Below are 23137 nucleotides of genomic sequence, written 5' to 3'. Positions count from 1 at the left end.
ATCAACAGGGCGCGCTCTCACTTGGGATGGTGGCGAGAAGGTAGGCGCGCACGAGGAAAATCCTTCGTAAAGTGGGCAAAAAGGCAGGGACGCGCGGCGTTCTTCGCAAGTTGTCCTAGAACAGCGCTCGGTGCACTTCTCGTCTTGCAGGCTACCGCTACGGACGTGAGCACACGAGTCCGTCCGTCTACGGCTGCCACCTCTCCGCGTACAGGATCACATTACATTTGTTGCAGACGTCCCCATCTAATCTCTATCATCTCGATCTGTTCATCATATTCTGCTTTGTGTGTTTTCTTTGTTGCGATTTTTTCTAGCATTTATTTTTCTTCTCGTCACGCTCAGACAGGCTCTCAAAAATAAGGCCGGAGTGTGATTAATTCCAGGTGCTAAATCTATAGCGGATTAGACCCTTACTTCTGTTGTTCATTTCGAATCATCTACTTGTGTTCTGAGGCGGCAAGTTAGAGTCGACGAACGAAATAGTTTGCAAGCGAGAGCGGTAAGACTTCACTTAGCGGAACAACTTTTGAGAGCCATGAGATCCAGCTTGGCACGTGGGTTCGCCGCTCTGCTCGTCCTGGCCACCACGATTGTGACGATGAGTCTTGCCGTGTCCGAAGATGGAGAGCCCTGGAGCCCCCGAATCTCCGGAAGCAGTTCGGAAGAAGAGGAGCCCCCTTTCGCTTCCCAGGAGCAAGGCACCTTGCAAGACCTCCTACAGTTCAGCAGATCACCTCTACGTGCCAACGGCCGCCTTTTCGACCTAATGGTAAGCTACAGTGTATTATTTTGTTCGCAATCCTTCTAGGCTCTACCTACATTTTATGCTTCACTTCATCATCGATTCCTGCGCTGTCAATGTAGAAGGAAATCCAATTCTTAAAGCTACACTTTAACCTTGGTTGTTGCTGTCGACTCTTTATGCTTTTACCCTGTCACCTCCAAGAACTACGGTTACGATGCCCTGAAGCTGTTTGAGTCAACACCATGCCGGAGCACACGGAGAGAAGAGATTAACTATTCAACAAAGTAATTGGATTAGGAGCACAAAGTGTTGGAGATTTGAAAGCGTGCCACAGGGAAGCGGCAACACACTCTGCGGGCTAGCATACTTTGACATACGAGGAAAAAGGGGAGCAAGAATCGAATTTTCTTTTTTGCTTCAGAAAAAAATTTATGTTCAAAACGCGGTCTGCTGTAAACAAATGTATCGTGCGTCACGTGATATTTTAGCGCAAACTTCGTGCTCGTGGGGTTTTCATGTGTTCTCGGGTTCGTTATTGGCTGTTCGTTAGAAAGGATTGCTTCGGGAACACCACTATAACTTGAGTTAGCGCCTGGGAGATTTTTCTGTGGATTTGCAGTACAGAAATCACGATTCCTATGGAGAGGCGAGAGAAACTCAATTGAGCTTATTGAAAAAAATCCACAACTAAAACGTTTGCACGCCCTTGTGGGTAATTACACAGAACGGTGAGGGAGAACAGCTGAGTAGGCCAACAGAATGGCGGAGTAGGATTTCCACCTGATATAGTTGTATATGAATCAAATGGCAATCAGCAGAGACTTTTACGCGTTCAAAATGACCAGGGAAAACTAGTGCTTATGAAATGAACGCCATCGTTATTTTTTAGAGCAAAACGATAGACTCCTATACCTAAAATGGAGTTCTTACTTTTCTTCCATAAAGTTCTTTCTCACATCCTAAAACAATGGCAAGCCATATATTTAATGCTACTTGCTTTCTGTCGTGACGTTCGTTATCTGAAGGTATCCACGATTGGGTTTCGACAGCGTTGAAATGTAATCTATGCATTCGTTTAGAAGCTTGCCGAGTGCGTAAATAGATTCGTTGCAATGCCGCTAATGAAAGATTTTCTTGCAGAAATCTACAGTTGGCCCCATCATTCGTAAACCAGATAAAATATTTTTGTAATTGTCAGTCTAAAAAAATTGTTCAACTTCTTACAGTTAACTCGAAGTTATAAAGACGGAACGATTATTTGCAGCAAATGTGGCGGTAAACGTGTTCCGTGATCTTTGCAGTCAGTCTGAAAGCTTCTTCTTCACAGGTATTGGGGGGCATTTAGATATGCCTATGGACTAAACCTCACCTAGTGAGAAAAACATTTCTCATTTTTCAAGCTCGCGCCTTACATAAATCCTCCAATATAAACTAAGAAGCAAACCAGAAAATCTGGTAACTTAAAAAAAAAGGTACGTAAGTTGTATTTTACATGCTCAAAGTATTCGCCTCTTCATTCTATGCTAACTTGAAAGATGTCCTGTAGATGACTGAAGTTTCAAATAGTCGTTCTTATTCATTTTAGATTTTTCTCTTAGAAATTTCCAACTCTACCGAGCCACGCGTCCCAATAAACCCTTTGTAACCAAATGTCGGAACCCACTGGACCGACGATAAGGCGGCACGTTTTTTTAAGTTAAGTTGTTTTGGATCTACTGCTTTCGACTTTGAGCGAAGGAATCACAAACTGAGAAGAAAAGAAGCGCCGACCACACGCTCCCAGCAAATCCTTCCTCCCACCTGTGTATGCCAGAGCTAAATCCTCGCGATTGCCATTATGACTAATAGCGCACCAAAGAAGCTGATAGTGTTTTCATGAAACACTTCAAGCGGCTCTCAGGACCTCAGCAGCAATGCCTGCTATAGCAGCTGTAGTAGCAGCGATAGACAAATGACATAGAGCCAAGAGTATAATACTATCAAGGACCGCCAGTGGCGTTATGTGAACAACTTATACGCGCAGATCGGTTTCTCATATGAGCTATTTACTGTTATAAAACGTAAAACAGCGGTCTTATTTTGAGCCGCCTGAAGGCGACAATATATATTCGTCCTGCCGACAAAACTCGTTCGTCTTCCGATTACGATAGGGAACGCTGATTCTTTTTAGAAGAAAATATGGGCACAGAGTAGCTGTCGCTAGCGCGGCTTCAAATGGCTCTCTTTTCTTTTATGCATGTTATCCACCCAACACCGAGCCACCAATGAACGTTCGCGCAAACGCATGAAGACTGCACGTGACAAACATACCACAAATTGTCACAGGGAAAGCGGGACTTAATATGGATGTTTGTCGCCTGCATTAGTGTGTGCCATTCCTCGGCATTACTCGACCACCTTGCGAATGCAGAGTGTGGTATTGGTATGGTTGCGCCACCTCTCATGCCGCGGAAGCTTTGAAGTTCGTGCGATTTTGCAATTCCACGTATAATGCAATTCCTCATAGTTATCTTTCATATAATGAAATCTGGTGTGTTATATCAAAGTAGGGGTTAAAAACTGTTTCGGTTAACAATACCTATTAAAAAAACGTAAAAAGAGCCTGACCCTCACTCGAAACTTTTCTGAGCAAGCAAATGGTTCACAACGATGTGTATATTTCTACCTGCATAAGAAATATTGCAGAAAAATGTCATCCTAACATTCCGCCTTCTATCCTTGAGTTTTTTTAATTACAGCTATATTTTCCATCTTCTAGTTGCACTGCACTGTTCTGAATTTTATCTACTAAGCAAAATTTACTGTCGGACCCACTGGACTCACCTATATTATAATATCTATTTTAAAAAAACTAAATAGTGCTGTGTGCATAAGTTACTTGGCTAATTATTTAAATGGCGCGGCAAGAATTTGAACCCAGATCCTGCCTTCTTTCTGATGCAGTAGCATAATAACTTAATTTTTTTTTAGTCTTTAATCCTTTAACTCACATATGGACAGATACTTTTTGCCAACACAAAAATTTAGAATGTTCGTTGCAAAGAAACACGAAGAATAATTAGATATTCAGTAATTGTTCATCAATGTTCACTATCAATGCTCACCATCTCTGTGGCATCCTACATTCCAACCCAAATAAATTCTGGCGGCTGTTAACACCCAAATCGAGCAACTCCCACTGAATTACTCTTTTAAATCCGGATGGTTTACAGGTGGCTCCGGAACTTCGATGCGACGTCATGAAATCTTATTTTACATCTGTCTTCACCCGTGAGCCTGCCTGGAGTACACCAGCTCTACAAAGTTTTAACTTCCCCGATGTGGCCCCTATCAACGTCACTGCAGCTGGCCCCTGTGCTCTGGTTAACAAACTAAACAATTCTAGTGGCGCGGGGCCTAACAATATCACTGCGAATTTATTAAAAGCTACAAAAAATATATCTTGTGATTTTCGATAAATAATATTCGACCAGTTTGTCTCTAACGGCTCAATACCCAGTGATTCGAAAGTTATTTCTGTGTTCAAGGCAGGTAACCGAAGCGATCCATCGAACTATCACGCTATCTTATTAACCTGCATTGTCCTTCTCTGCCTTTTCACCAATACATTGCTGTGCCCGGTGGCCCTAAAAAATTTTGAACCCTCCTTTAGCGGCAGCTGCGCACACTGTGAAGCGGTGTCTTCTGACATCTATCACATGGTGTAGGCCTGTCCCTCCAACCCGGTTATTCCCCCATCCCCAAACCAACCCGGGAGGCCTGGGAGGCGATCCTGCTCGGCTGCCACGACTTACAGGCCCAACAAGCCTTAGTCGGACGCGTCCAGGCGGCAACCGCCACTGGGGTCCCAGGCTAGGGACCTCCACCTAGTTCTTGTAAGGACAGGTCCCTTATGAGCTGATCTAAACATACCTCCTAGCCCTTGTATAACCAATAAATGTCCTTACCACCACCACCACCACCACCATGTAAATTTCTCGAGCATATTATATACTCACAAATTGCGTCCCAACTGAATTCCAACTCCTTTTTCCGAAATCAGCACGACTTTCGTCGTGGTTATTTATGCGAATCGCAATTATTCGAGTTTACCATGGACGTTCACTGAAATCTTGATTCTTCTTTCAAAACTTATTTCGTCAATCTATACTTTTCTAAAGCATTCGACCGTGTCTCTCATCAACGTCTTATGGCCAAACTTTCAGGTCTTCACCCACTTGTTCTAAACTGGATTCATAACTGCCTAACGGCTCGCTTTCAGTTCACCGTAATAGGCGGTCTTCATTCAAATACTACTTGTGTACCTTCGGTGTACCACAGGGTGTGTTGGGACCGCTGCTCTTCTTAATTTTTATTATGAACCTTCCCTTCAATATCTCGTCCACCATCCGCCTCTTCGCTGTCGACTGCATTATTTACCGACGTATAATTACTAAAGAATATCAAATTGCCCTCCAGAACGATCTAAAGCTAATTGAAAACTTGTGCACATTGTGGTTGATGAAACGTAAATTTCAAGGAAGCGCTTGAACTTGACTTACCCTTACTCTTCGTTTTCTGAAGATTTATCGCACGTAGAATCTTATCGTTACCTTGGCATCACTATCAATAGCAAACTCACTTGGGTAGACCTTATCACAAAAGTCATGGCCGACGCTTCGCGTACACTTGGTTTTATTAGACGATCACTTGCCCCTTCCCCTCGTAACATACAAAAATTTGCATATGAAACATTTCTTTGTTGCAAGCTTGAATATGCGTCCGCAATTTGGGGTCCCCGTCAGTCCTACCTAAATAACATGCTTGAATCCATTCAGAACCGCGCGGCCAGCGTCATTTCGTCAACCTACGATTCTCATGCCAGCATAAGCACAATCAAATCATCACTTTGACTCACTTCTTTAATTCTCAGAAGCAAAGTAGCGCGCCTGTGTTTAGTTCATAAGTTATATCTCAATCTCTTCTATCTTCGTGGTTCCCTCTTATCTCTTCCCATTCGTACACCACGCCGCTTCTTTAATTCGAATCGCGTCCGACGACTTCATGGTTCCATTAACGTTTTTAATAACTCTTTCTTCTCGACTGCAATTGAAGAATAGAGCCTGCTGCCCGAACCAATCACTAACCAGACTGATGCGACTAGGTTTAGAGCAATGTTTTGAACTACCTTCTGGACTGACATGTTGTTCAATTCATCTTCATGTAAATTGTTTGTTTTCTTATACTGACCTTTTCTGTTACCCACTGTGTTCTCACCCTGCTACCCAGACCTCTCGCCAGCGAATGTAATGCTCTTGGTACCAAGGCACTGTATATAGCCCTTGTTCATGACCAGCGCGTTCTTTGCTTCTTTTTATGTTTTGTGTTACCTTGTCGTGTTTATATTGCCCTTTGCTCTCTACCTATTTTTGTTTACGCTCCCCCCTTATGTAATACCCCAAGAGGGTACGTATTACATAACGGATAATACATTATGATGATGATGATGATGATGATGCCTGAATAAGAGCGAGCGCACATGGTTTTTTCTACACGATAAAATAGGTAGCAAAAATATCATGAAAGCCTGCTGGCAATATAAAATGTAGACAGCACATGGCCTAAGAGCAGTCTTTCTAACAATGCTCCTTGGGTTATCGAGTTAACCTGTGTCTACTGTTAAGACCAGTCAGATTTTGTGGGGTATCATTCTATAGTTAGGCAACTACCGCATATTATAAGACACTCATGCATATGTTGATGGTACTTCCTGAGGAAGTGATGCGCAAAAAATTCGCTTGTAAACTGCTTCCTGTATTAGCGCGAGTAGTAAAACTGTCATTAAACTCAATTGGCAGCGATTTAGGAAATGTTTCTGAAAACCTATAGGACGTAATAAGATTCTTCTGTAACATATTCATAGAAATGGCCTAGGGTTCGGATCATTTTGAAAAATGATATTCGTGAATATTGAACTGCTCACAGAACGAAAAATGGATATTAACAACAAGATGAAGTGCGTTTTGAATATATAACTAAGATAAACGTGGGACAATGCAGTATATATTTCTGAGCATGTTTATATAAAAAGTTTAAAGTTTCAAAGTGTCGCCATGTATTCATTGCGAATTTTGTCCTGCGCTCACGTGGAATCAGATGCGCCATAAATAACGATTAGCATACGTTTTTGAGAATACATTGCAAGTACAGCAGCCCCAAGGGGGATCTGGAAAAATATTGATTGTTATGGTGCAGTTGTGCAGTAAGCAAAAATATTTAATTTAAAATTTTAACAAAAATTGTGGGGAATGTGGACATTATATCCTTCAAAATAGATGGCTCTCTGTGAAATTAGAATGTTAGACAACTCATTTCATAACTTCAAACTGCTGGTTATAAGGCGTTATCTTGATAAAAAAAACAGATATTTTGTATGGCTGCATCTTTTCTTTTGCAAAAATACATAATTCAGTCAACGAGTGGTCGTTTGTTATTTGCAACCATAAACCGTCAATATTTATAAAAAAAACAGTATTGAAAATTTAAGACGTGTAAAGCAATTTTGTATGGAGTTAAGCACAGCATATTTTGTTAAATGTCGGTGAATCACCTCAAAATATTCACCGCTATAGCCAAACGGGAGAGTTGGTGAAGTACTTTGAAAATATTCAGCAAGTTCTTCGAGAAGTACTTTGAGAATATTCAGCAAAATATTACAACCACCTGAATAATCAATATGATACCAGTCAATCAAATGTGTCAATAATTTGTACAAATTGTCGTATATCATTATTTATCATGAGGACATCTCAGGCTAGCAAACAAGTTAAATAAAATAAATAACTCTTGCGCAATATTCGATGACTATTAAGGACACTAGGCGTCTTCCTGGCACATATCTTTCAATATATTGAGCACAATAGACATGAAAAGGCTGCATTTCAGGATACACCCTACTTCTACAAGCAGATGTATAACACAGCTCGGGAGCTTGGAAATACATCCAAAAATGAAAAAAAAAGCATTGGGTAAATAATGTGTGGAAAGGAAATTGGATGGAAATAAGTTCAAAGCTTTTTTTTTTTGTAGTTTGAGTGGAAGCGCTGTGAACAGACATAAATGGTTGTAGCTTTGACATGGAGACTTGGAAACCAGGACTCTGGTATTTGAGAATATTACTTGATATCGAATCTAGTAAAATATATCCGAGCTGTGCCTGAGAACAACAAGAGTGATCCACATTGGCGACACCAGATGAAGTAGTTGCAGAAGAAGGTTGAAAAATGGGGAGAGAACTTATGTCAATGTTTGCTCCTGCAACCAGCTGCAATTTGCTTTTCATGAGCCAAGAGTGGTACGTGCCGTAGTTTTATCAGGGATCTAGGTTATCGCGCATTAACTCGTACGAATCTTTTTATTCAACGTGGAGGCGCTAGTGGATTGTCTTGGATTGCGTGGGGCTGGTTGCACTGTGTAAGTGTTTCCAAGCTAAGTTTTTAGAGAAAATGGCAGATGTTTCATGTCAGCCATGGTTGTGGCAAGCTGCGATAGCTTAGAACGTATTGCACATCGACCATTCAACGGCTCTTGACTTTTTTCATCATTTCCTAAATTGTGTTGCCCGAAATGTGACAGCCAGAAAGCTAAACATTAGTAGGCAAGATGCCAAATCAGCAAAAAATACGCTTTAGCATATTCAATATTGCAGAATCGTCTAGTTAACTAGAAAATGTAAGTTAAACCATTTTGATAGAACTGGTAAATTGTACGGCTAATATCACAAGCAGTATGAATAACGTAAACCTGCTGAACTGGCCAACACCTGTCGGAGTAATCTTCTCCTTGAAGAGTTTACGCTCAGTCTGCACTCCTGTTCTCCGATGATTCGGTATCCACCGTTGGTAACGTCGAGGACCTCTAGATAAAGATGGCAAATATATCACCTAAATATGTTACCCTTTTTTTCTTAAAGGTCTCAAGCACTTCGATCGAAGACGAAGAATAATCTCGACAACTACTTCGCATACGCCAGTGAAGTAAATTTCGCTATGATGTACTTCAGATCGAAGTGTCGCTGAGAGAACCTGTGTGAACAGTAGGAAAACTCCAAGCGATACCACATCATCCTAGCTGTCCTTCCTATAAGCTGTTGTTTGCGTTTTATCCATTTCTTACTGATCTCAGTGTATGCAGCATGTCAAATATTTGTTGTTTGCAATTCATTCGGATCGCAGGAGAATGGGTGCAATAGAAAGTCATTCATTGATTTATTTGTTCAGCCCTTCTTTAAAAGTGACCATATTATTACTGTGCACCAAATATCGTCATCTCTTTGTCAGTGTTCCTTATTTTACTATTGCCGTCGTAAAAAAAATACCAAAGATACTGCCTTTGAAAAATGTTTTGCTGAAGATAGACCATAATCGAATCTGCCCAAAGGAACTCAATTACCTCACAATGACGGTAGCCCTCGTACAAACTACATTTTTTAGTATATTTCCCTTTTCTATAAAAAACAACTATGCTCATAAACTCTCCTGCCACTGTTCAGTAAACGCAATAAAGCATTCGCTATTCATCTCGAGCAAGCTGTGTCCTTTGTTGCCATATCAAAGACGTCCAATGCACAAGTCGTGGTTTCATTATTGGCAGCTGCACTCCGTTTCTAGGACCTAAAAATTGCTATGCTCAGCCGTGACAAAGTCTCGCTTTATTTGTCACGTCCGAGACATTTCAGGCACCCTTAAAAAAATACATTTTTTTCAGGGTGCCCGTGTTCTGTAAGTTTAAATGTGCAGAGCGAACCTTGGAGCCTTGTCTCTGCCGTATATCTTCCATTAATTTTTGAGAAGGTTAAAGTGTGTGGGCCCGCTCATGGCTATATTGTACATTGTTCAGTTTATTTTTTTTTTCCTATACGTTACCCATTTCCACTAAGGCAACAAAACCATAATTTACACCACCCATTGCATGAGTGTAAAACTAAACTAAAAAGGTAGAGTAAGACTTTCTTTAATTATGGTGCGAATATGGGAGGCCTATACCAGAAGACGAAGCCCTGAAATACTTTAATAGCAAACTCCAAAGGCCAGTTCTGGCACATGTAAAGCAGCAGTCTCATACATAGTGAAATGGCTTTACATTTGAAAATACAATTTCGCACTACGAGCTTCAGGACAATGTGTTCATTCTTACACTCGTTCTCGAACAGATATTGCACTACTAACCATGCTACTTTTTTGATCACATTCCCTACGATGCGCCATATTGAATCCTAACCGTCAGCGGTGGTGCCCCCTTTAAATTATTGGTCGAGTTCACCCTCCACAGTAACCATGGTCGCCATCTATCTCTTGTATCGGTATCTGTCCCGCTTTCTGTTTGCCAAACCTGAGCAGTTGACTAGAACGCCATGTTCCTGCGCAAGCTTCTCAATCTCAGAAAATTAGAACAGTGTTTGCGTCACTACTTGGAGCGTTAGCTATAAAGAATGCTTTTTTTTAGCTTGCATGAACATGGCCCTTTCCTTACCAAAATCATTCAGGCAACAGCTCTTGTGGGTGGATAACCATTTTCAACGGTTATATAGTGTCAGAGTGAGTTTGAGCGGTAAATTAAAAGTCTTTAGATATTGCATTCTGCGCAGGATTCAGCTAGTGAGAAAGAGAGTGCTTATCGTCGCGTGTTTATTCAAACACTGCCTTTCGAAACTGCAAGTAGCAGCTTCGGCACTGCAAGCCGGATGCTACGATGATGAGGTCAGATAGGCCTGCAGCTTCTCGCTTTCCTACATACACAAATACACCACATAGTAGACTGCCACTATTACGTAGGTGAATACCCCCTGTATATCTTAAGCGATAGCGATTACAGGAAAATACTCTCCTAAATAGCTTTTTTGTGAGACATTTATTGCAATTTTTTATCTGTAAATAGAAAAACCTTTATGTTTTTACTCACAAATGAAACCCTTTGATTTATGACAGCATTCTGATATCACTTGTGTGGTTTTAATAAAAAAATCATTTATCGCTACAGGGCTTTAGCATTAACACCGTTCTCATCAGCCGCACTATGTCCACTTCGGGGCTAACGCCTCTTTCATATTCCTCCAATTAACCCGGTTCTGCGCTAGCTCCATCCACTTTACCCCTGAAACCTCAACCTCCTCCGTCCACTTAATTCTCTGCCGCCCCCTGATACACTAGTCTTCTTTGGAATCCAACTTGCTATGCAACCGTTGATTAGCCTCCCTTCGCTCTACATGTCCTGCCTACATTCATTTTTTCTTGATTTTGACTAAATTTCATTAGCCCGAGCTCTTTTTGTGAACTATTTTGCGTGCTTCCTATTCAACGTTCTACCTATGATGTTCTGTTCCATAGCTGTCAGCATTGTCTTCAGAGTTAGCACAACCCTCTTCGTCATCCTCTATGTTTTTGCCCCTTAAGTGAGCAGAGATAAGATAAAACCCTCTACCTTTCCTCTTGAGGGGTGCCGGTATCCTGCTAGTCATGATCTGCGAACCCTGCTCAAATGCGCTTCCTCCCAATCTTATTCCCCTAGTTATTTTCCTTTCATGGTACGGATGTGTGCTAACTACCTCTCCTAAATAGACATATTCGCCTACCACTTGAAGGGCTTCATTGCCTATTATAAACTTTTGTTCCTTTTCGGGGCTTTTGAACATTACCTTATTCTTCTGCATAAAAATTTGGCCTACCTTTCTGCTTGTCTTACCTGTCATAAATCATTATTTGCTAGGCAATGTCATCAACGACTCGCAGATTACTGAGGCATTCTCCATCAACCCTTATTCCTAACTGCTCCCATTCCAAGTCTGAATACTTTTTCTAGGCAAGCTATGAATAGTATTGGTGAGATCGTCTCCTTTCCTATATAACACCGTTTTTTATGGGAATTCTACTACTTTCTTCATACAGAACTATTTGGTGCTGTGCATCACTATAGAAATTTTGTAGTACTTTCACATATGACTCGCCTACACCCTAATTATGCAATGCCTGCATGACTTTAGAGGTTTCGACGCAGTCAAATGCTTTCCCGTAATCGATGAATGTTGTGTGCAGAAGCTGGTCACGTTACGAGCTTTAATCATCAACTGGTTGATAGTATGTATATGATCGATGAAAAAGTACCCTCTGCAAAAACCTGCTTGATCCTTTGCTTGTTGGAAGTCTCGGATCTTGATTCTATTACCGGTTACCTTAGTAAATAACTTGTGTGTAATGCATAGCAAGCTGATTGGTGCGTATATATGAATTCCTTTCATCTCCTTTCTTATGGAATAGGATAGTTTGCTTTTTCCTATATTCAGGTGCCGTCGACACTATGACGCAGTGCGTATAAAGAGTGCCCAGTTTTTATAGCACGATTTTCCCAACTTCCTTCACCAAATCTTTATTTTTTTTTTTGTCATCTGGAGCTACTTTCCCCGTTCCATAGACCCCAAAGCTGTCTTAACCACTACCTTCGTTAGTTATAGAACGTCTGATCGTTCTTCACTACTACCAATCTCATTATTGTTCTGATTACTGCTATTGTATTGGTCAGTATACATCTCTTCGGCTGCTTTGACTATCTTGTCCTATTAGTAAGAAGATATCTCATCTTATCCCGTAGCGCATAGATATCAATTTTGCCTCTGCCTAGTTTTCTGGTAACCGCTTTCAGGCTACCACCGTTCTTTAGAGATCGCTCCAGTTTCTTAATAATGTTCTTCCTTATGTTGGACATTTCGCTCTATTATATAGCTTTGATAATTCTGCCAGTTTTATGCTGTTTCTTGGGCTGGAGGCTTTCATACTTAAACTTTTCTCAATTAAACGTTTTGTCTACTTAAGCAGTTTGTTGGTAGCCTCTCTAAATAGTCTTCCGTCTACTTCGCCTACTTGTACGGCGCACTTTGTAAAGACATCCCTGAAATTATCGTTCAGTGCTTCGGCAGTAAGAGGTCGTTTTCCGCGCTTAAAGCTGAATATCTTTTCGTAGCGAGGTTCTAAATTCTTCTTCCTTCCATCTCACCGCTAATTCGTTAATGGGTGTCTTATCTACTAGTATGTTCCATTCTTTCTTCAAATTTAGACTAATTTGAAACATTACCGTGTTGCGCTTACTGCATCTCACCTTTCCGATTCCTTCTACATCCTGCATTATGCCAGGGTTACAACACAGTCAATTTCATTTTTATTCTCCCCTTTAGGGCTTTTCCATGTCCACTTCTGATTCATTCATTTGCTCAAGGAGATACTGATTATTGGCAAGCTATTACGTTCTGCGAATACACCTAATAACTCCCCCCTCCTATATATATAAACGCGATGTCATATTCATTAAATGTTTTGTCTCCAACCTGCTTTTTACTCACCTTAATTGACCCTAAACTAGCCCATCAGAGTTCTATACGGTGTTTAACTTCTCCCAGAGCCAATTCTACATCTTCGAGCTCACCATGACTACATGAAGGCCGGTAGGCCTGTAACCTTGCTGTTTATACCACTTATTAAGTTTAATTACGATGTCTTAAACTCTGTTAATAATTCTATAGAACTCATCTGTGTTGCCAGCTATGTGCTTATCGGCAAGGACCACTACTCCTAATCCTCTTCTGTCCGCTAAACTTCGATAGCAAAGAAAATGCCCGCCCTTTAGCACGGTGTATGCCTCATTTGACTTCTATACCTCGCTGCGCTACATGATATTTCATGTCATGTCCACTAGGTCCTCGAAAGGCGCTGCTAAACTAGGCTCCCTATATCGCGTGCAGCGTTCTAGCGTTAAACGCCCCCATGGTAAGTTTCCGATGGCAGCCTTTCTTCAGCCAGTGATTCTTAGCACTCTCCGCTACATCCCATTCGTACCGCCACCATAGTCACTAGCAGCGCAGCGCCAGGGGGCATAAGGAGGTTGCGGCTAATTACTACACAGAGTTGGCCAAATGTTGTTCTGGTGAGGAAGTTCGTTTCTGGATGTGCTTATCGGGGGCATGTCGCACAGCAACTCTCTTTATGCCACTTAATTTAGACGCAATTTTATAAAATTTCTGTGGATAATTGCGCGGAACCAGGATTCGAGCAGCGCTCCTTTTGGACACGATGAAATTTTCTACAACTACGCCACCGCTACCTCTAGACACCTACTCCGCCTCCAATCACTCGCTGATGGTTCGTCGAATGTCACTGATACTGTCGGGCAGGTACATGTGTGTCTAGTATACATACATACGTACATACACACATACATACATACATACAGACATACATACATACATATCAGCTGAGCGATTTCAAATTCCAAGAGGACTTTCTGCCCTTTTATTTCTTTTTTTACTCTCTTACACTTGTCACGTTTTGCACTGCATCGCATCGAAGCTGCAAGGGCTTCTTGCCATGCGGTGAACGCTCTATCAAACCACATGTTAGTAGCTCAGATTAAATTGGGAGACGCGGTCCTTAACAGATCGTCGAGTTTTTTCTTCCGAATGTTTATGTTTACATAACGGTGCTTCGCAGCCTTAGCAGCCAACACAGCTTTCTCTACACGCTCGTGAAAGTTCAAATTCTCTGTGGTTAAGTGATATAGAATGCTGCAGCATCTGTCTTTCCTATCAACTCTATCTTGATTACCATTATGTTATTAATCAATTCTGCGATTGTGAGTATAATGAAAGACAAAGAATCATGCAACTGAAATTCTTTTTTCCCAATGCTATTGCCGCTTTATGTGGGTTGAAAGAAAGTATTTAAAAAAAGTGCTTGCTCTTAATGACACTTCTTGAACTGTTTGATAGCTTCATTATGTAAAACCCCTGCCATTGTTTCCCATCTAGGCAGGTTAGCAGCTGCAGCCGTATCGCTGTTGTGTATTTTATGCTTGGAGACTGGTTAAACGGGAACCACCAGCGCGTGTGCATACCGGTGCCTCCAAAAGCATGGCACTTCGGCTGCTGATGCATATGCATGGAAATGTGGAAAGTATATAGCACACTATTTATTAAGTGTGCTCAGCGTGAGGCAGTTAACTACGAACAGCTACGCAAAAGGTGAGCTTGTCTTGTGTTTCCTCCTAACGAAAACATAAATTCAAAGGCATCTGTAATACAAGCAAGTTTGGGTACAAGCCCAAACAAAAGAAAGCCAAAGTAAAAGGAACTCTTCTCATATGCAAATTTATCATGCAACTGCGAAAGGAAGAATTTCCTTAGCCGGTAATGGTAAACCCTTCTTGTAGTGTGGATAATCAACCTTATATAACCATGTTCTGTGGGGGTTCTTATTAAGCCGTCGAGCCTCTTCTGAGGTCTAGGCCGCAAACACAGAGCTCCCGCGATCACACACCACATGCAGCCGTTCTCACGGCCGCAAAATAGTAATGCAAAATACGACACAACACAGAACAGGACTTTGCCCGGAACCAGATGTTTATTGGGTCTTCCCAAAAAGAACGCTGGTGAAGGTCTTGCTGGAGACCCTATCCTTTTGGATGGGGCCTGACACTTCGAAGGGCAAGATGGCGACAACAAAGAAGTATAGCGGGGAGGTATTTACCTTGCGTCCTTCCGTTCTCGCGGCTCGCTGTCGTCTCTCCTCGGCGGTCGCCGGTTCCCGCCGATCTCGGCGCATCTTGCCCTTTGTCCTTTTTCGGCCAATGAGCGTCGCGTCTGCGACGCCTAGCGGTGCGCTCCTGCGCCCGGCGAGGGAAACGCGGCGCTATCGAGAAACCCGTTTGGGTTACTCAACCTCGGAAGAGAAGGAATACTTTTGTCCCCTTCATCCTCCGCGGCGCGCGGTGCTTCGGAGGGATGCGCGGTTCTCCGCGATCGCTACACTCCTCCTCCCTAAAGACCGAACGTCACCTGATTTCAGGCGACGGTAGGCCGGCAACGACTTCCTTGCCGCCTTGTCTTGCATCCAACGCTCCAACGCCGCTGTCCGGGTGGCTAGTTGGGATGGTAGTCCGGTCTTCCGTAGACTTCTTCACTGCGCAGGTGTAAGCGCCGCCACGGCGGTTTCGCGACGTCCAGTGCCTGGAGGGTTGGTTGCGCCGTAATCTTTCAGTTCGCTGCTGCACCGCTACTCTGTCTGCCGTGAGCACGAATTAAGTCCTTTGCCTCGCAGCTTCCGATGATCACATGGCACCGCTCGTCGGTACGCCGACCGCATGGAAATGCTGTCACACAGCTGCGACGACCGCAGTCACACCCACACGCGCGCACGCACACACGCCACTTGCCGGAAACACGGCGGCGATACCGAAGCGCTTATCTCGAGAAGTGTCCCTCCATGGCGATCCGGCGCTGAGAGGCAGCACTGCAGCCGGCAGCTGCTGCTCCTACAGCCGTCCAGAACCGTCGCCGGGCGCTGCTTCCTGACGGCTGGGCGGCGGCGACTTGGGTTGTGGCACGGCCGGTCTCGAGGGAATGCGCGCTTCTGTTGTGGCGGCTAGAGCTGCGACCGTCGCTGGCACCCAAGGCGTTGTTGCTGCTGACTATCCGATGCTTGTGATGTCGACTGCGTCAGCGAGTTCGCTCGGAGACGACGCCTGTCTTCGCAGCGCCTTCTGGGAGACCCCTTTCGGATTTCCGATTAGTTTTCCCTTGGCGCTCCTAGCCAATAGTTGCCTGCCATTTGGCCAGGTCCCTACGGCAGCGAGTGGAGAGGGGGAACAGCTTGGTAGCGTCTTCGCCACCATCCGCTTTTCCTTTCCTTCCCCCCCCCCTTTGTTTGGCACGAGGGGACATACCGACAATACTGCTAGATACGACCCTCCCGTAGCCAGCTCGCTTCCTCACAACCGGTTGCTTCCTTGACCACTCGTCTGAGCGGTCGAGGTGTTGTTGTCAGGCCACTCACCCCGTCAAGGTCGCTTTCGCCTAGAGCGGGTATTGTATGGGCGAGCTTTGGGGGTAGGTGGGGGCACTGACCTTTTCCCGCGTCTTCGCGAAATCGGCGCTGCCGCCCTGCCAGCCACTTCCCGTTGGAAGTACTGTTTTAGCTCCCCGACGTGGATCGGCTTGCCGAGTCGACCCGTGTTCGGATCTTTCAGCTTGTAGTTCAACTGCGAGAGCTTCTCAGCAACTATGAACGGCCCAATCCATTTAGGCGCAAGGCCAGCTGCGAACCCCGTGCTCGCATCGCTCTGCACATGGCTACGCTTTAGAACGAAGTCTCCCACTTGAAATTCCACGTTCCGATGCGCGCGATCATAGGCAGCCTTCTGGCTAGCCCTTGCTTTAGCGCGATTTTGGCTGGCCTCGCTCACTGCTTTTTGCAAGCGATCACGCATGCGCCGCGCGTAGTCGGCTATTGCCGTTTCGCCTGACGAAGCATCCTGCCTTTTGGTCAAAATGGTGTCAGTTGGCGTATTTAGTTCCCTCCCGAACATCAGGAAGGCAGGCGTGAAACCTGTGGAGCGATTCTCGCTTGTTCGCAGTGCAAAGGTGATCGCGTCGAGGTGCTCATCCCAGTCGTTGTGCGTCCGGGCGTATGCCCCGAGTAGTGGCTTCACATCGCGATTGCGGCGTTCGGTCACATTTGACTGCGGATGATAACACGTCGTTCGCTGCTGCCGTACGCCCATGGCGGCACACGTATCACGAAAAACTTTCGCCGTGAAATACGAGGCGTTCTCAGTGATCAGCCTCTCCGGAAACCCGTAGCGACAGAACAATCCTGAGAGCTTCGTCAGGATCTCCTTCGTTGTGGCGTTTCGCAGCGGATAGAGTTCAGCGATTCCGCTGAAGTGACATGTCACCACTAACACAAATTTGTGCCCTCTTTTGCTGCGCGGCAGCGGTCCGATCAGATCGCACGCCACAGTTTCCCATGGCTTTGTGCTCACAATCGGTTGGAGCAGGCCAGGCGGTTTTCCACCTCGCGGCTTCCTTTCTTGGCAGACGTGGCAGGTCCGTACGTATTTACATACATCAGCCTTCATTCCTGGCCAGGTAGCGAGCCGACATAGTTTCTTCCATGTCTTTGGTGCGCTTCCGTGACCGTCTGCGTCGTGATAGTGCTGCAAAGCAGCATGCCTCAGTTGGCCGCGGATGACGGCTTTGAAGCACTCGTTTGAGTCTTCTTTGCCAGGCACGTATTTCAGCAAAGCTCCATCAGCGTCCAACAGGAAGCTCTCCAGCTCACTCGCAGCAATACCAGCTGCACTAGAGCTCGCGCCTACCGCGTTCTCCGCGGATTCTGGGCGCTCTTCGACCAGCGGTGTCGATTGGTCCGTCTCTTCACGCAGACTGGCGACCATCTCACGACAATACGAGTCTTCCTGTTGGGCTTTGATAAGCTCTTCCCTGCTGAATGCAATTTCGATCGGCGTTTTCGCTGTCACGAGATGCGCGTGCTCCGGAGGCAGGAATTTCTCCTTTCGGCCCTCCTTTCCCGACGAGCGGGGAAGTTGCCGCGCCTCCTCTCCCGCGGCTGGGGACGGGTCATTCACCGGCGCGCGCGACAGCGCGTCCGCAACCACGTTTGTGGCACCTTTCCGGTAGCGCACCTCGAAATCGAAGCGCTGTAGCGTCAGTGCCCAGCGCGCGAGCCTCCCGCTCGGCTCGCGTAAGCGGGTCAGCCATGTCAAGGCCATGTGATCGGTTTCGACCGTGAACCTTGTGCCTTCCACGTACATCTCGAACTTTCGGAGCGCGAAGATGATAGCGAGGCATTCCTTCTCCGTCACTGAGTAGTTGCGCTCCGCCGGCGTCAGCGCGCGGCTGGCGAACGCCACGGGGCGCAGTTTCTCGTCCTCCTTTTGGAGAAGCACTGCGCCCACTCCGAAATCGCAGGCATCTGTCTGGATCAAAAAGGGCCTATTTAGGTCGGGGAGTTTCAGTGACGCAGTATCGGCGATGGCTTGCGAGAGCTGACGAAAACTCGCCTGCTGTTCCTCTCCCCATTCCCACGGGGCTGCCTTCCTTAACAATTTTGTTAGAGGGGTTTGCAGGCGGATGCAGTTGGGAATGAATTGGCGATAGTAGCCCACCATGCCGAGAAAACGGCGCACGGCCTTTACATCATTCGGCACCGGGAATTCCAGGATAGCGCGAAGTTTGTCAGGGTCCGGGGCTACTTTTCCTCGCTGAACGCGGTAGCCGAGCAAACTGACTTCAGCCCTGCACAGCTGTGCTTTAGCGGGGTTCAGCGTGAGACCTGATGTTCTGAGTTTTCCCAGAACGTCTCGGAGGTGTTCGAGGTGTTCCTCGAATGTGCGGGAGTAGATGACGATGTCGTCCAGGTAGGCGAGAGCGTGATGCCATTTGGCGTCGCCCAGTACACGGTCGATCAGCCGTTGAAAGGTGCTCGGACTTCCGGACAGACTGAAGGGCATCCTAACGAATTCGTAGAGACCCCTGTGGCAGGTGAACGCCGTTTTACACTCGTCGCCTGGTCGCATCTCTACTTGGAGATAGCCTTTGCTAGCGTCCAGAGTAGAAAAATACCGCGCTCCGCCGAGGTTCGAAACAATGTCGTCCACGCTCGGGAACGGGTATGCATCCTTTTGTGTGACCGCATTCAGTCGCCTGTAGTCCACGCACAGCCGTGAGCTACCGTCCTTTTTAGGGACCAGCACCACTGGGAATCCCCAGGGGCTTGATGAGCGGCGAACAATGCCCGCATCGATCAGTTCTTGCAGCGCCGCGTCAATCGTCTGCCTTTTGGCGGGGCTGACCGGTCTCGGGTTGGATTTCCAAGGCTGCGCGTCTCCTGCCTCGATGCGGTGCTGTACAAGCTTGGTACAGCCGGGGCGGTCCGTGAACATCTCTTCGAAGTTTCCTAACAACGAAAAGACGCGGCCGCGCTCATGGTCTGTCAGGTTGTCGGCGTTTGCCAGCAGACCCCGTAAACGCTCTTCCGCGCCCACGCGCAAGGCATGGGGACGGGCCGCAGCTGCTGTATTCAGCGGCTGAGGGGGAGCGCCGCTTCCTCGGGAGGTTTTCCTCCTTTCCACCTCGGAAGCTGTCCTTTCGGCCGTCGTGGTCGGTGCTGTGACGAACGGCTTGAGTGGCGCGAACGGGCTTTCCCGATAGCCACCATTGCCGATATCAACCACGATTCCCGTACGGGACAAGAAATCTCGGCCGAGAATAACTGGTACCGTGAGTCCAGGCAGATGAATGAAACCCTGTCGCCGGGTGCGCTGATTCCAACGCGCGACGAGGCGCACATCACCGCCGGAGCATACTTCTCCGCTCGCCAACTGGAGGGGCAGGCTGCGTTTTCGCACCCGAATGCCTCTCTGTCGAAGGCGGGAAACGACTTCGTCTCCGATTAGAGAAGTGCTAGCACCAGTGTCAAGCAGTGCTCGGAACGTAGTCCCTGCTATCGCAAGGTCTATGAACGGAGCCCTGGTAGTGGTCGGTGTTCCGATCCTGAGAAGTGAGGGTGCCACTATTGCAGCTCCGTCGCTCGGATCAGCTTCGGCCGCCGGCGCTGCTACCGGCGGCCTACCTCGTTTCCCTGAATCGCAGGGCAGGCACGAGCCAAGTGACCAACTTGGCCACAAGAGAAGCATGGCCCGGGATTCCGGGCTCTAGGCAGACGAGGCTGCTCTCGCGTACGGCCGTCCGTGAGAGCTTGTTGAGCCGGTGCCACCGCCATGTTACGCTGCCCGTCCGCACGCGTCACCAGCGCTCGATCATTTGACCGTGTTTGGTAATCTCTGTCGGGCGGTCGGCGTGAGGTTGACCACGTTTCCTCTCGCACAGCTTCGATGATCCTCGGCCCGTTTGAGTAGGGATCAAAAGCGCGATCCGAGATTTCCGGGAAAGCACCCTCACCTGAAACACGTGACGTTCGAGCGTTTTCACTCCATGAACGCGCACTGCCATTCCAGGCGCAGCTGGGCTCCAGACAATCCGATGGGGGTGGCGGGGGCCGGTACGCACGGGCAGCTGAAATTTCGGCTTGCACCCGACGCGCTTCCACGGCAAGCTCATTCAGGTTCCTGCAGCGACTTCCCCGCAGGTAAAGAGCAAAGGTGGGGTGGCTCTGTCGGATTACTCGTTCCACTTGCTCCGTGTTCGAAGCGTTGGGTTCGGCGTAATCGTAAAGCTCCTGCATCGCCCTGACGTATTCGACGAGCGACTCGTCGGGAGCTTGGGTTCGGAGTTCCAATTCTCGCCGCATTCGCTGCTGGTAGTCGTGAGGAAGGAATTCCTCCCTAAACATACTGCGGAATTCAGCCATAGTGCTCGCTGTGTGACCTACCAAACGGTGCCACCGAGCGGCTTGGTCAACCAGTGCCACTGGTATCACCCTTCGCAGCATGTGGGTCTCGCTGCAGCCGTTGACTTGGCCGTACTGGTCTAACGCCAGGAGAAAGCTGTTGGCGCTCATTTGATCGCCGTAGCCGCTGTAAGTTGGGATCGGTGTTCCGATCCGCGGGGTGGGTTGCAAGGACTGCAGCGCTTGCTGGAATGCGTTGGCGAGGACTCCTGCGAGGTTCTCGGCGTTTGCCGCTGCCTCGCTCTCGGGTGCCGCGACGAGTGGCGAGATCGTCGGCGGGGTTGGCGCGGCCCCTGTGCTGCCGTTTGGTAGCTGCGAGGACGGACACGGCGTGCCTGGTGCTTCTCCCCAATCCGTTCGCGCGTAGTGCAGGGGAGCGCCAACTCTTGAGGGCGGCATTTCGCGGCGTCTGCCGGAATCTGCCTGCGGGCGTCGTGTTTCGCTGGCTGCTCCTGCAGCGGCGAATTGTCCCGTCTGTAGAGTCGCGCTGGCGGCGAGCAAGCCGTGGGCCGGGCTTTCCCTGTACCCGGGGCTGAGCTCTGCGAGCCACGTCAGATCAGGCAGATTACTCTGCTGGTCTGGCATTGTGTCCGGCGGGAGCGAGTAGCTCAAGTGCTTCTGCACGAGAGGACCACGTTGGGGCGCCAGTTGTGGGGGTTCTTATTAAGCCGTCGAGCCTCTTCTGAGGTCTAGGCCGCAAACACAGAGCTCCCGCGATCACACACCACGTGCAGCCGTTCTCACGGCCGCAAAGTAGTAATGCAAAATACGACACAACACAGAACAGGACTTTGCCCGGAACCAGATGTTTATTGGGTCTTCCCAAAAAGAACGCTGGTGAAGGTCTTGCTGGAGACCCTATCCTTTTGGATGGGGCCTGACACTTCGAAGGGCAAGATGGCGACAACAAAGAAGTATAGCGGGGAGGTATTTACCTTGCGTCCTTCCGTTCTCGCGGCTCGCTGTCGTCTCTCCTCGGCGGTCGCCGGTTCCCGCCGATCTCGGCGCATCTTGCCCTTTGTCCTTTTTCGGCCAATGAGCGTCGCGTCTGCGACGCCTAGCGGTGCGCTCCTGCGCCCGGCGAGGGAAGAGGGAAACGCGGCGCTATCGAGAAACCCGTTTGGGTTACTCAACCTCGGAAGAGAAGGAATACTTTTGTCCCCTTCATCCTCCGCGGCGCGCGGTGCTTCGGAGGGATGCGCGGTTCTCCGCGATCGCTACAGTTCTTATAAAACATTTCCACTACGTTTTTGGTAGCATGCAATAACTTAGTTCAAAGCTAAGTTCTGTGTGAGAAATAGTAAATGGCTGCAAACCACCTGGTACCGATAAGAAAATAAAGAGTTGAAACTCACCTGCGACGAACAAATATTAAAGTGCGATACAGTGCATGCTACAGTCTGCAGAAACCGTGTTTTGGCTGTTTCATAACATTTACAATCTTGGTCCGAGTTAGTTTCAGCATTTGTTAAAGCTTCCTGTGACTACATTTCGCGTAATGTCGTGGCCAACTGCTCGGTCCACATTTATTATTAGCACATCACTGTAGCACAGCTTGAATTTCCCTAATGGACTTTTGAAAACCATTTCCGAGACATTGGCGATACCAAAAAGTTTCCAATATCTGTGGACCCCGTGTTTTCTTAAGCTTTTCAACTTAGCAGTGCCATTGCGCAAATACTACTCTTTACCTTTAGGCCTAACCCCTGCCTTCTTTGAGGCACCGCACGCTTGCAACAGGCAATCGCTTTCTCATTGATGATCTTCGTCAAAAACCATTTTTGAGCTAGAAATGCCCGTTCACATTTTGAAGTGGCCAATTCAAAATGGGTAGCGATACATATAGATAAACGAGCCAAAAGATACTGCAAGAGTAGGGAACACAACGGATACAGCTGTGCTTGGCTGCAATCATTAAAGAACATCTCGACGATCTTAATAGTATTTCTACGTGGCGCTAGGGGACTACTCCACGGAACAGTTTACAAAGTTCGCTGGGAAAGATTTAACTTGTAACTTGCTTTAAAAGGTCTCTTTTAGTCTCGAGTAAGTATGACGGTTAAAAACATTTTGTTTATTTGGGCACGCGGCTACTCTAGTATCGTGGAGAGTACTTTTGTGCAAGACGTGTAATGATGGGCGACAACGGCAACGACATTCA

The 23137-nt window shown here is 46.9% G+C and overlaps 1 protein-coding gene across 1 annotated transcript in view; it reads left to right on the top strand.

Moving 5' to 3' along the window:
• The first annotated feature begins 538 nt into the window (after positions 1 to 538).
• LOC146195371 (uncharacterized) overlaps positions 539 to 23137 on the top strand; it is a 165387-nt gene continuing 142788 nt past the window's right edge. Inside the window, exon 1 of the mRNA XM_084596781.1 lies at positions 539 to 772. Coding sequence (XP_084452907.1) covers positions 539 to 772 — 234 coding nt within the window. The remainder of the gene's footprint in view (positions 773 to 23137) is intronic.

The sequence above is a fragment of the Amblyomma maculatum genome, chromosome 3, assembly GCF_055883805.1.
Source record: "Amblyomma maculatum isolate TAMU_Amacu chromosome 3, ASM5588380v1, whole genome shotgun sequence".
Lineage (NCBI taxonomy): Eukaryota > Metazoa > Arthropoda > Arachnida > Ixodida > Ixodidae > Amblyomma > Amblyomma maculatum.
This window is presented reverse-complemented; position numbering and strand designations above follow the sequence as displayed.